At 37.7% G+C, this 12,462-nt stretch overlaps 1 protein-coding gene across 1 annotated transcript; it reads right to left on the bottom strand.

Moving 5' to 3' along the window:
- Positions 1-2,418: 2,418 nt before the first annotated feature.
- Positions 2,419-12,462, bottom strand: LOC149843214 (cyclin-C1-1-like). The gene is made up of 9 exons (XM_089999653.1): positions 12,251-12,462; positions 11,974-12,080; positions 10,781-10,820; positions 10,532-10,576; positions 8,731-8,846; positions 8,508-8,622; positions 6,438-6,482; positions 4,062-4,209; positions 2,419-2,765 (listed from the first exon to the last, which is right to left on the bottom strand). Exons 1-9 carry the CDS (start codon positions 12,280-12,282, stop codon positions 2,655-2,657), a joined length of 759 nt encoding a protein of 252 aa, XP_089855779.1. The 5' UTR covers positions 12,283-12,462; the 3' UTR covers positions 2,419-2,654.

Raw genomic sequence — 12,462 nt, 5'->3', positions numbered from 1 at the left:
TGTTGTCGGGTCTCCAACGAGCCCCACAGCGATTTATAGTATTGTTCGGTCTTCCAACAGCGATTTGTAGTATTGTCGAGCCTTCCTACAGCGATTTGTAGTATTTTCGGGTCTCCAATAAGTCCCACGGTGATTTATAGTGTTATCCGATCTTTCAACAGCGATTTATAGTATTGTCGGGCATTTCTACAGCGATTTGTAGTGTTTTCAGGTCTCCAATGAGCCCAACAACGATTTATAGTGTTATCCGGTCTTCCAACAGCAATTTGTAATATTGACGGGCCTTCCTACAACGATTTGTAGTGTTTTGGGGTCTCCAATAAGCCCCACAGCGATTTATAGTGTTATCCGGTCTCCAAACAACGATTTGTAGTGTCTTCCACAAATCATTATAGCGATTTGTAGTGTTTTTGAGTTGCACAACACAGAATAATAGGGGTCTAGTTTTTAGTTAAAATGGGGAATGAAATGATCATAGAAATCGCTGAAAATTTAGAGAAATAAACTAGACTCAATAACGAATACACCACTTTTTACGGATTTGAAATATGACCTCCGGTTAGGGAGATATGGCCATGATAAGTTGATCCTAATTCGGGTAGCGATTTACAGCGATTTGCTTACTGAATAACACTACAAGGCCCCAAAAAAATTGGTTTGGGGGGAGCTGCCAGGGGGAGCCCCCGAACCCCCCTCCTGTAAGGGCAAAAACTCTAAATCAGACTCCACAACTCATCAAGTTGAATGATGCTACCCACACTGGGAGGAGCCCCCAAACCCCCTCCTGTAAGGGCAAAAACTATAAATCAGGTTCCACAACTTATCAAGTTGAACGATGCTACTCATGCTGGGAGGAGCCCCCAAACCCCCCTCTTGTAAGGGCAAAAACTATGAATCAGGCTCCACAACGAATCAAGTTGAACGATGTTATCCACGCTGGGAGGAGCCCTCAAACCCTCCTCCTATAAGGGCAAAAACTCTGAATCAGGCTCCACAACTCATCAAGTTGAACGATGCTACCCACGCTGGGAGGAGCCCCCAAATCCCCCTCCTGTAAGGGCAAAAACTCGGAATCATGCTCCACAACGAATCAAGTTGAACGATGTTATCCACGCTGGGAGGAGCCCCCAAACCCTCCTCCTATAAGGGCAAAAACTCTGAATCAAGCTCCACAACTCATCAAGTTGAATGATGCTACCCACGTTGGGAGGAGCCCTCAGACCCCCTTCTGTAAGGGTAAAAACTCTGAATCAGGCTCCACAACTCATTTAGTTGAATGATGCTACCCACGCTGGGAGGAGCTCCCAAACCCTCCTCCTGTAAGGATAAAAACTCTGAATCAGACTCCACAACAGTCAATGTGCAGGTCAGTCGGTGCTTGATGGAGCAATGTAGGATATTCTGCTGGATGTACACAGAAACAGAAAGAGAAGGGAGAGAGAGTGTGAGAAGGTTGATGTTCATGGCCTCCTCTAGGAGAGATTTCTTTCTCGGATAATCCTGCAGTGCAGAGACTGGGTTTTAAATAATCATCTCCGGGGCACTTAAGTCTTTACAATCACTCATTCTCTAGAATCGTTATTTTTTTTACACCAATGGAAGAGAGGGTACTTAAGTCTTTGCAATCGCATCAAACTCCAATGCTAATTAATGCTGCCAAACATGGGGATACGAGACATACAGGCTTAAATATGTGGTGCTTTTTGGGACCCCCGAGCATGAGATTCACGTTAGCACTGTTAATCTTATAGGATTGGTAGATTATGTATAAAAGGCAATAAAAAATAAAAAGCTCCATGCTACCAGAAAAACAAATGCATGTTATTTTACAAAAAAAATACTCAATTAAGGAGTTGCACTACAGTATTTGTCTATTCCACTTTATATATATATATATATATATAATTTATTTATATTTATATTTATATTTATATTTATATTTATATTTATATTTATATAGATATAGATATATAGAGAGAGAGAGAGAAACTATATATATATATATATATATATATATATATATATATATATATATATATATACAGAGAAACTGCCCCCAGGATCAGGGCATGACCCCGGATACTGTAAAATAGATTGGTATGTCATCTCTAAAATTTGGCCCACCAATAATACATATGTCCAGTGCCTGAACCTTGCTTGTTTGTATCCTGTGGTTCGATCTAAGATCACGGCTCTTTGGGGCAAAGGGAAGTCATCCATGGGGCATGATCTTTTAAAGGTCTATAATCAATAACAGTCCTGAGATCTCCATTTTTATTAATGATGGACGCTAACATATGAGGATTCGAACATCCCTTGGTCATGAATCATGATAGTGAGACCTAACCATCTAGACGTCTCATTCGAGCCCAGCTTAGACGCAAATTATTCTATGAATTAATTGTAGTGCCATGCACATGAACAATGCGTGAATTCCATTAATCCAATGTAATAACTAAGAAGCAATCGACAAGGTATGTTTGATACCACCGTCCGTTTTGTCATAAAAGGATATGGAAAATCTTTATCGAGCATCAGTACAACTTGTTTTTCCACCAGGGAACAAGATTTTCGGCCGACAAAATCGCAACTTCCTCTCTTAACTTCACTGTACACAAGATGAAAGTAAACTATAGTGGTGGTGGATGAAGTGCTCATTGGGTCTTTACAGCTACTTTGCTGAGAGCTGCATTCATTCTGTCTTCAGGAGTTGGTTTATTATGTGTATCATAAAAATCCAATATTTCCATCGCAATATTCTTAATCTGTGAAAAAAAACAAGCAAAAATTAGAATCTCACTAATTAACAAGCTAAGAATCAAACCAGCAAATAAACAAACAGTAAAGTTCAGTATGACTATTATGTCAAATTGATTGAGCACATTCAAACATATCACTTAAAGATCAATATAAAAAATGAAAAAGCTTCTTATGCCAAATGAATAAAAAAACAGTTGTCCTAACAAAGTTACCAAAGTTCATAAATAAATTCTTAAAGCAGCACAACTTATCAAAATATAGGATAATCAATCAAATAAATACACTGAATTTAATACTATCATGTATGATTCAAGGTATATGAAGATATAACAGATTTTAATACTAACATCACACCAACTTTAACATGACTGCAGCAAGCCAGTGTGTCAGGCCTGCTTGGACCAAGACAGGCCAAAGCCTAATTGGCCCATCTAACCTATCTTGGTTCACTTTGAGACCTATATCTTACACATAGCTCACATTTCCTCTGTCCTGAGATGGTTCTTCATTTAAAATGAAACAAAGAAAAAGTTAAAAAGGGAATTCCTCTCCTTCCAAACTCCACTTGTGGCAAGCCACTGTTTCTGAAGATAACCTAAGACATGAACACTCCTCTTATCAAGTAACATCTCTCTTCTAAACGTTACCTGGGGTTAGATGCTGTCCAAGAGTGTGAACTGTGAAACCACCAAGGCCTTAGCCAATAGCACATTTCAACTAGGTGCAGGACGAATACGACTTTAGCCAAAATCATCTGTTTAGTTCCAATAGCATGCTCTAATGATCTTCACTGGCTCTTGAGATACAACCATCCAACCGTAATCCAAAAATCCACCTTAAATCCCACCCAGATACCAAGTTCAAAACCTAGATTTCCAGTATGTGAAAAGAATTAGCAGACTAGAATTCCAAGTTATTGGTACCATAGCCTCTCAAAAAAATATCATCAGTTATTCGTTCTTCCCAAAGTAGACATTGGCCTGATGCTATTTTTATCAATGCCTGACATAAAGGAAAAGGATCTCCCACTCTGATTCCACACAAGCTTAAACTCAGAGCTGATCATCAGAGCTCAATTGGAAGACGTCTTTAAGATAGAATTGACATGTATCCTGTATAGTTTGGAAGGCATCCCAAGGTTACCAAAATTCAAAAGATACAATTAACATGTATTTTATATATCTTTAAATATAATATGACATTAGAGGACCAAGCAAGAAAATATCATGGCCAAAGCTGAGAAAACCTCAGATACAAGCAATTAAGTGCAACAGCTCAGATAGTATGTAATAAATTCATACCATGTTCATATCGACACGAAGCTCCTCAAACCATGCATTTGTGTCTCTCTCTTTCAGTACACTTGCAATGTATATGCAGGCTAAGGCAATCACATACGGAGGATGAATAAGAATGAGATCCATCTTATAGGTGTCATTGACAATGGACCTGCATCATTCATTCATTGAGTTATCATTTCCACATGGACCACATCTTCCCTCAAAACACAAATGTCTGCAAAAATAACTGTAAACTTCCTTTTCAGCACAGATAATCAAAATTTTGCAATTTACATCCAAACTCATGCTGATGAAGATTACAAACCCATAAAGACAACTATCATGTTGGTACTGACAGTATTACTGGCTTCATAATGTAGCCAACATTTCCATGCTTTGCTGCCCAAAATTAAGAGTTACTTGCCTAAAAATTTCCACCTAATCCAATGGCTCTCAGCAATACCACCATATCTTTGTTTCATTAATTGATTCTCCATTCAATTGCACTATCATATGAAGAACAAGTAGGAATTGATCAATTTAGATTAGAACTCAAAAACTCAAGTTCTTACCATGCCATTCTTACAGCTATATCTGAAGTTAACAAGGGGGGTCAAGGAGATGTTGGAGAGAAAACTTTGATAACTCAGTGGAAGCAAACTGTTGTTAGGATTATTTTCCAAATACACAACCCGGGTGAAGGAATCATTTTCCATCAAGAATTGAAGACAAACCAAAGAAACAACAATTAGAAAAAAGAGAATCATTCTGCTAAGTTAATCATGGATGGACAAAAAATAGGAAGATACAATGCTTTACTGAAAAAGTTTGCTGGAATTTAGGTCTTCTCATTTGGAATGTGAAGCTCACAAATTAAATATTTCATTTACCTTTGAGACTCACGCTATGTCATAGGGACTCGGCGAAAGGGCCCTCGCACCCGTGTCGATGCGACGTGACGTGGGTATGGGTGTGGGTGTGGGTGCCGCACCCAGTGCAGCAAACACGTCAGAGAGAGGGGGGGGGGGGGGGGGTTGCTTACCCACACGCCGTTTTGTCCTCTCTCTCTCTCTCTCTCTCTCTCTCTCTCTCTCTCTCTCTCTCTCTCTCTCTCTCTCTCTCTCTCTCTCTCATGTTGAAGACTAGAAAGTCTTTCATAACACCTGGCGCAAACCAGGTGTTATGATAACGTCTGAATGGACCCAAGTCTTATTAGGGTTCATTCAAACCTGGGCCAAATTCGGATCCAGATCTCTTTCTCTCTTTCTCTCATGTTTTTTCTTTTTTCTTTTTTCTAATGTCTTTCATAACACCTAGCACCACCAGGTGTTATAATAAGACCTGGGTAAAGTCAGGTCTGAATTATTCAGACCTGGTTCAGACCAGATCCGGATCAGTTTCAACATAGGTCTGAATCAGACCTGTGTCAAAGCTGACCCAAATCAGTCGGATCTGTTTAGACCCAAGTCTGATTCAGACTTGGGTCAAAGCAACCCAGATCTGAATTGAATCTGGACCTATTCTGACCCAAGTCAGACTCAGTCTTGCGTCAAAGCAGACCTAGGTCTGAATTGGACCTGAGTCTGTTGGGTTTGCTTTGACTCAGTCGGATTCAAACCTGGGTCAAAGTAAACCCAGGTTTGAATCAGTTTGGGTATATAGAGCCAGGTCTGTCCGAGATTTATATATATATATATATATATATATATATATATAGAGAGAGAGAGAGAGAGAGAGATCCTCCCACACCCAAGTCTTTTTTAAAGTGTCGTATCGCCGTACCTGCACCTGCACCTATGTGTCATGTCACTCACGTAACAAATTGAGATCTTCTGACATAGGAACCAGCAATTTAATAGTCAAGCTATCCATGAAATTCTTTTTCTAAAATATTGTGGATCTCAAATGCTAAAACAATAGACCATGCTTTGAATTTCAATGGCATTATAACATCCTGAAGAATAGTGGTCTGTAACTCGACTATTGTTGAAACTTGAAAGTAACATGTTATCTTTTATTTTGCTAGTTAAAGCTGTTGAAGTGCTTTTCTTTTTTGGGGATAGGCAAGCTAGGGGATAACCCTCTTGCCATTCAAACCCGAGGCCCCTCAGTTGATTGTGCGTCCTAACCATTCAACTATCTCATTTAGTTGAAGTTCTCTTTTATTACATGTATTTTTCTTTAACCCATCTTCTAGCACCACTTGTTTTTTTTTACCTACCCAAAACTAAGGCTCAATCTTGACTGATGGGGTATTGAAAATTGCAACTTCATGTATGATATGTTAATGAAATAATAGAATACAAACACTCGAGATCTAATAGCAAGACTAGAAGCTGACAATTTCAAGTTGAAATTTGTTGCAAAACTGGAGGAAAGAGGCAATAAAACCCTTACCACGTTGGGATAGTCAAATCTGCCATACCAGCATCCTGCAATAGCCTGTGCAAAGTAAACAAATTTTTTGCATCAGTGAAAGATGACGAAACAAGAAAGGGGCAGATAAAATGCCTGAATAAAGAGAACACAAGAGTAACATAAACATATGTGGGAAACTAGTGCATGACTAGAATATTAACTTAATTCAGAAACACAAAAAACAAGTACAATTTGAATTCCACGAGTCAATAAAAATCCCAGAATATATTATACATCTATCATGTGGTGCTACTTTGGATAGATCAAACTTCAACCACCAAAGGACAAAAAAAAAGAATCCCATCAAGCACAACTGCCACAAAAACATGTATACTTGTTATTTCTGCCAAAAGCAGAGATTTTACTGCATAATCATGCAGAACTAATAATTCTTCAGACCCTTCTAAGCTGGAAGACACCAACTTTGAAACCATTAGCCAGAGAAGAGAATTTAAAATTAACACCTATCTCTTGTTTGTGTAGAATGAGTATGTATTGAAGAAAATGAAGACATTGGAAGAAATACTCTAAAGGATCACAATATGAGTGGCTGACATGTAACTGAAAAATTCTCCCAGGCCATATGACTTTCATATAGCACTCATCCAAAATCAGTATATGGAAACATATCTCTAAACATCTTTCTTTTGTTTTTCGTTCTTATGGGAATAAACTTCTTTTTACTATTTTAATCTAATCAATGATTAAAAGTATGAATTAACTTGAACATGGTCCAACTAGACTTGACCAGAAAACAAGTTCACTAGTCACATTAGACTTGCCATAACCAACACTCACTGTTTAGAAGGCCTCAATCATTCAGCTGACTTCACCTGTACAAGTTATATGAATCAGGGCCAGTCTCTGCTACGGCAAGTTAAATGTTCTGCCTCACAGAAAGGGAACATGGTATGCAAACGAAACATGATAAAAAAAAAAAGCATACAGTATACATGATAAACACATGACAGTCCCTGAAGTCAAGGATACTATTGCAAAATGCATAGCTTTTAATGTTCTCATCCATCACTAATGACAGGATCTAACCGTTTCACAAACTCTCAGTTGTAAACTGCTACCTCCTATTGGCAAATTACTTATTCACATTGAGTATTGTTGTTTTTTCACCTTTTCCTGGTAGTATTAACTTCTTATATGTGAGGCAAGACACATGAACGTTATTGACTGAGATGCATCATTAAAGCTTTTGAAAGTTTTGAACTTCACAGAGCTGAGGAATCTAGGATCAACTAATCGCAATTACATGACAATTGTCCACAAACTTCACCTGATTTTAATAAACCTCAAGTTCATGAGAGATATGAACCATTTCAAATTCAATCAGATCGAAGTTAAACTTTCCTGACAGAAAAAATGGGATGTGTTATATATCAGAACCTATATGACAAGTGCATTCCACTGTATTAGGAAAAAAGAAAAGAAAAACTATAGGTGTTTTTGAAGCCTTAAAATCCTTCCATTAGCATTATGCATCCTGCTTCCCGGTTCTTCAAAGGATTGCATGTAAAAGGCAACCAAGCAAGAAAGTCAGTGATCTAGTATTTCAATCATCGTTTATCTTACATGACATGTCCAATTGGCATTGCTTATCAGCCTTTGAGTCCTTGGATATTCATTTGTGCCTATTAATTAGGTCCTTGTGGCATACATCAATGCAACACTGATTCCATGTGTTATTTTTTTGGACCATTTGCACTTAGAATAACTCTTCGGGAATCTTTTGAAACGGTCAAGCAAAACAGAAGCTTATCAATACAGCAAACTGTAGTGCAGTATCAATTCAATCCATTATCCTTTGACTCTTTATACACATACTTGCCTAGAATAACTCCACCAAAATGTTGTCCATAGTTTGAACAAGAGAAATTTTTTTGTCAACCAAGACTTTTAACAATTTATCAGGTAGAAATATGCCAATAAAAATATGAACCCTGTAAGATTCAATGTCATAAAAATAGCAATTTACAGAGAATATGCAAAGAATCTTGAACACCAACAATAGTACGACAGAACAAAAATAACACTTACTGAAGCAGTGAGCGATACGGATGATAAATAACTAAATAGTAGTCAAGTGCTTCTAGAAGCTTCATTTCCATTTCAAGAATATCTTTAATTTCAAAGATATATTTTTCATCCACACCTGCATGAGCAACACATGCATTTTATGCACAGCAACTTGAGGGTGGTTCAGAAAAACAAAACTTATCCTAGGAATTTAGTTAGGTTAACAGAGACAAAAAATGTGTACATTTTCTCAAATAAAATACAATAAGCTTAGCCTGTACTGTGCTCTCTTCTGCTTTTGCTGCAAGATACAAGCAGGTAGGTGCCACTAGACGTGGATCATATTCTGTCATGCTCTTTCTGAAAATTAAAAGAAAAATGGCATAGATTCACCAACAATGAGAAAAGAGAAAGGAACAAAAATCACATAATAAAACAATAATCAAATACATTCAGTATTTATAGAAGGCAATGAACATGTCATTACCGCTTGTTTTCTTCTCCCTTTACAGGTAATAAGAATAATCAATCCGGCATAGGGGACCTTTTGTAATATGGAAGATTTGATTCTAATCAATTTTGGATGGATAAGATTGAAGGTCAACCATTAGTGTATATGCTAGGGTAATATGACTATAGGTACAAGCCTCTAACTTGTTAACCTAGGTTTTAGATAGAATTAGAAGGAAATGAAGGGAAAATGGTGGGAAATGACAGAAGCAAAGTAGAAGACAGGGGAAATAGGTTTGGATCCATATCTAGGAGGGTAGAATGGAGAGATGGATGAGTTGATAGTGAGATGAAATCTCAATTACTTAGGAAGCCTAAGTAAATAAGCCTACTCTCTGGCTAAGTTTCCTTAAACTAGGGCCCAAATCCACTCTAGAGGATCAAAGAGGCCAAGAGATCTCAAGAAGAGCTCTCGAATGAGTATATTTCTCAAAGATATAAAATAAGGACCATTATTTGTAGACTGCCATGGATCTAGCTTCCTTGAGAAGCCTCTAAGCTCCTCACTTCTTTAAGAAGCATAATACAACGACCAAATTTTCCTCAAAACAATATGAAATGCCTCCCACTTATGCCCATTTGAGTCGTGGACCTTATTAAAAGCACGTACATCCCAAACACAAAAGTACATACATGCCAAATCTGATGGAGATATCTTGGTTAAAGACTGCACCTCAGTGCTAAGCAAGATTGCATAATAATGTTAAAAATGCCAGACATCCAAAACCATGTCAATTTAAGGATGGTTGCATCAGAATAAATTACAGGTCCATCAAGAGCAAAACCCAGTTCACATAGTGGATATACCAAACCTCTAGATCATGATTCCCAAAGACATGTGAAGCATGAAAACAAGACATTCGTAGAGATGGGTAAGTAAGTGACTTGAAAGGAAAACTTTGGTTCAAGATGAGGAAATGTGTGATGCGAGTTCAAGGAATTGAAGATGAGGGAAACATGTATAAACAACTACTTAACCAAGCAAATTAATCATGTACAAAGAACACATTTTGAGGGCACAACTGAAGAAGGCAATAAGCACATGCTTAGTGGCATTATGAAAGAGTTCTTGATATAGATGCACAGCTGCAACTTCAGGCCCAAAATAGGTCACTTTCCACACAAAAAATGCTGGTATTAATTTGTAGAAACTTTAGAGCCTTTACAACCATAGCACACTGCTAATGGATTTGATTTATGACGTGACCTGCAAACCACACGATCAGGTTGTGGACAGGAACCACAGAAGTCATATCTAGATCATGTACTCATTCAGTCACAAATTAAGTCCTGCTGCATATAAAAAATGTTTGGGAAGATTTTCCAATCCCCAAAGGTACCCAAATAATCTCTTAGCAGCAGGTATCCAGACAAGGTCCACAAGATAGACTGCCCAAATGCACTTCTCACCTAGGCAACTTCAGGGTACACCCTCAATGTACACATTTTTCACATAGGAAAATAATCAATTCTACTTAATGCAGCAATTTGAAAAAAATATTTCTTGTCATTGGAAAATAAGTACTACTAGTTACCTTGTATAAACACGTCTAAAATAAGTAATTGCAGTAGCTACCACCCTGAAAGGAAAAATGAAATTTCAAAAACCATTTATATAATCAATAAATGCTCAGAGTAACAAGAGCAAGAATAAGATAATTTGGCTGGAAAAGAACAAGTCAAAAAAAAAAAACTTGCTGCTTACATCTGCACATTTGCATACCAGAACTAGGTTTATCAAATACTTAAATAGCTGGACAAACACCAAAAGCAAAAGTTCAAACCTTTGTTGCACTTTAACTCGTTCCCCAAGCCTTGAAATATCTGGGAAAAAGAAGGTTCCATAATATTAATAACAAAAGCAAAGACCTGTTAGAAAAATCATGAGAGTAGTTTCACATGTCTAAAACTAGAAAGATTAAAACAAGAAACATGTAATGGGAATAAATGAGTTGTACTTTCTGAAAACAAAAACATAGAAATTTGGAACTTAGTAGCAGATTCTTCTATAATGTTCATGCTTTCTCTCTAACTCGGATTAACAATCCCATGAACCCGAAAGCAATTCATTCTCCCAACAAGATGGGAGCTTAAAATAATTTACATATATATGGCTAATCATCAGTTCATTGTTTTATCTCTTACTCGGAAAATGTATAATCAATACATTTTGCATAGGGCAAGAGTTATATAAAACATGCTTATGATATTTGCATGCCCTACAACTGCATGCATATCACACCATAAACCAGCCAAAACAAAGAAGCATGTTAAAAAGTAATGCACATACACATATTGTATTTCATGGGATTCATGGGATTCACGGGATCTATTACAAAGCAGGAGCATTCCTTGATTCTACCAGTTTGAAAGCCTCAGGGTTTTTTCCCCTTTTTTTCCATTAGAAAACTGAAATTGGGGCGACATTTTTAAAGAACTACCAATGTTGATGTCCATGATATGAAAGAAAACAAAAGAACCAAGTGAGGAATGTTCATCTCATAGTTATCCTATACAGACTCCATGTGCTCTGCGACCTCAATAAAGAAGAAGAAGAAAAAGAGACTCCTATATAAATCACCACACCAAGACCAAGACCAAGACCAAGACCACCACAAACATATAGAAGCAAACCAAATTATCAAAACCCACCAGCCATGCCAATTTCCTGCAATTGGATTCAAGCCAGAACTGCCAATTCAAATCCTCAATGAAGCCCATCTTTTGAAACCCAATTCCACACGCTCTACAGTTTTAACAAGTTGCTTACACATTATCTTTCATATAAGGTCGCCCACGAGATAGAAGACTGAGACAAAAAAAAAAAAAAAAGGAAGAAACCCCCACAAAACAACAATAAAGAAAAGGAATTCCATTAAATTACACATTAACTAAAGATTGTCAAGACAAATTGGAAACGAAACAAGGAGACAAATATGAATCACTAGTTGTATAGAGAGAGAGAGAGAGATCTCACGGGAAGACATGTGCATCTTGATAAGCTTGAATTCCTCGAGGGTTAAACCCTTCTCCTTATCAAATGGGTGCACCACATCCACGTCTTCTTGCTCCATAAGTTGCTTACTATCACCACCCAACAACCCAAGAGATTGGGGCGGGGGAGGGGGGGGCGAGGGGAATTGATGGGGAACGAGGAAAAACGATCAGATAGTGGAACAGATTCAGAATTCCACGGGAGGCAATCAAGTGCAGAAGAAAACTCAAGAAAGATTTAAACGAAGAAGATGGTTTACCTGTGAGACGATGTCCAGAAATTCGCCGCCATTCTTTTCTCTCTCTCTCTCTCTCTCTCTCTCTCTCTCTCTCTCTCTCTCTCTCTCTCTCTCTGCGTCAAGGAAGCAAATACGCCTTCATTGACAAGTGTTTGGATAATATAGACTTGGGGATTCCACTAAGATTGGATTCCCTAACCTATTGAATTCCTGAACTTGGTTATCTGACCTCA

This window comes from Nuphar pumila, chromosome 3, assembly GCF_984573655.1.
Source record: "Nuphar pumila chromosome 3, dmNupPumi1.hap1.1, whole genome shotgun sequence".
Lineage (NCBI taxonomy): Eukaryota > Viridiplantae > Streptophyta > Magnoliopsida > Nymphaeales > Nymphaeaceae > Nuphar > Nuphar pumila.
This window is presented reverse-complemented; position numbering and strand designations above follow the sequence as displayed.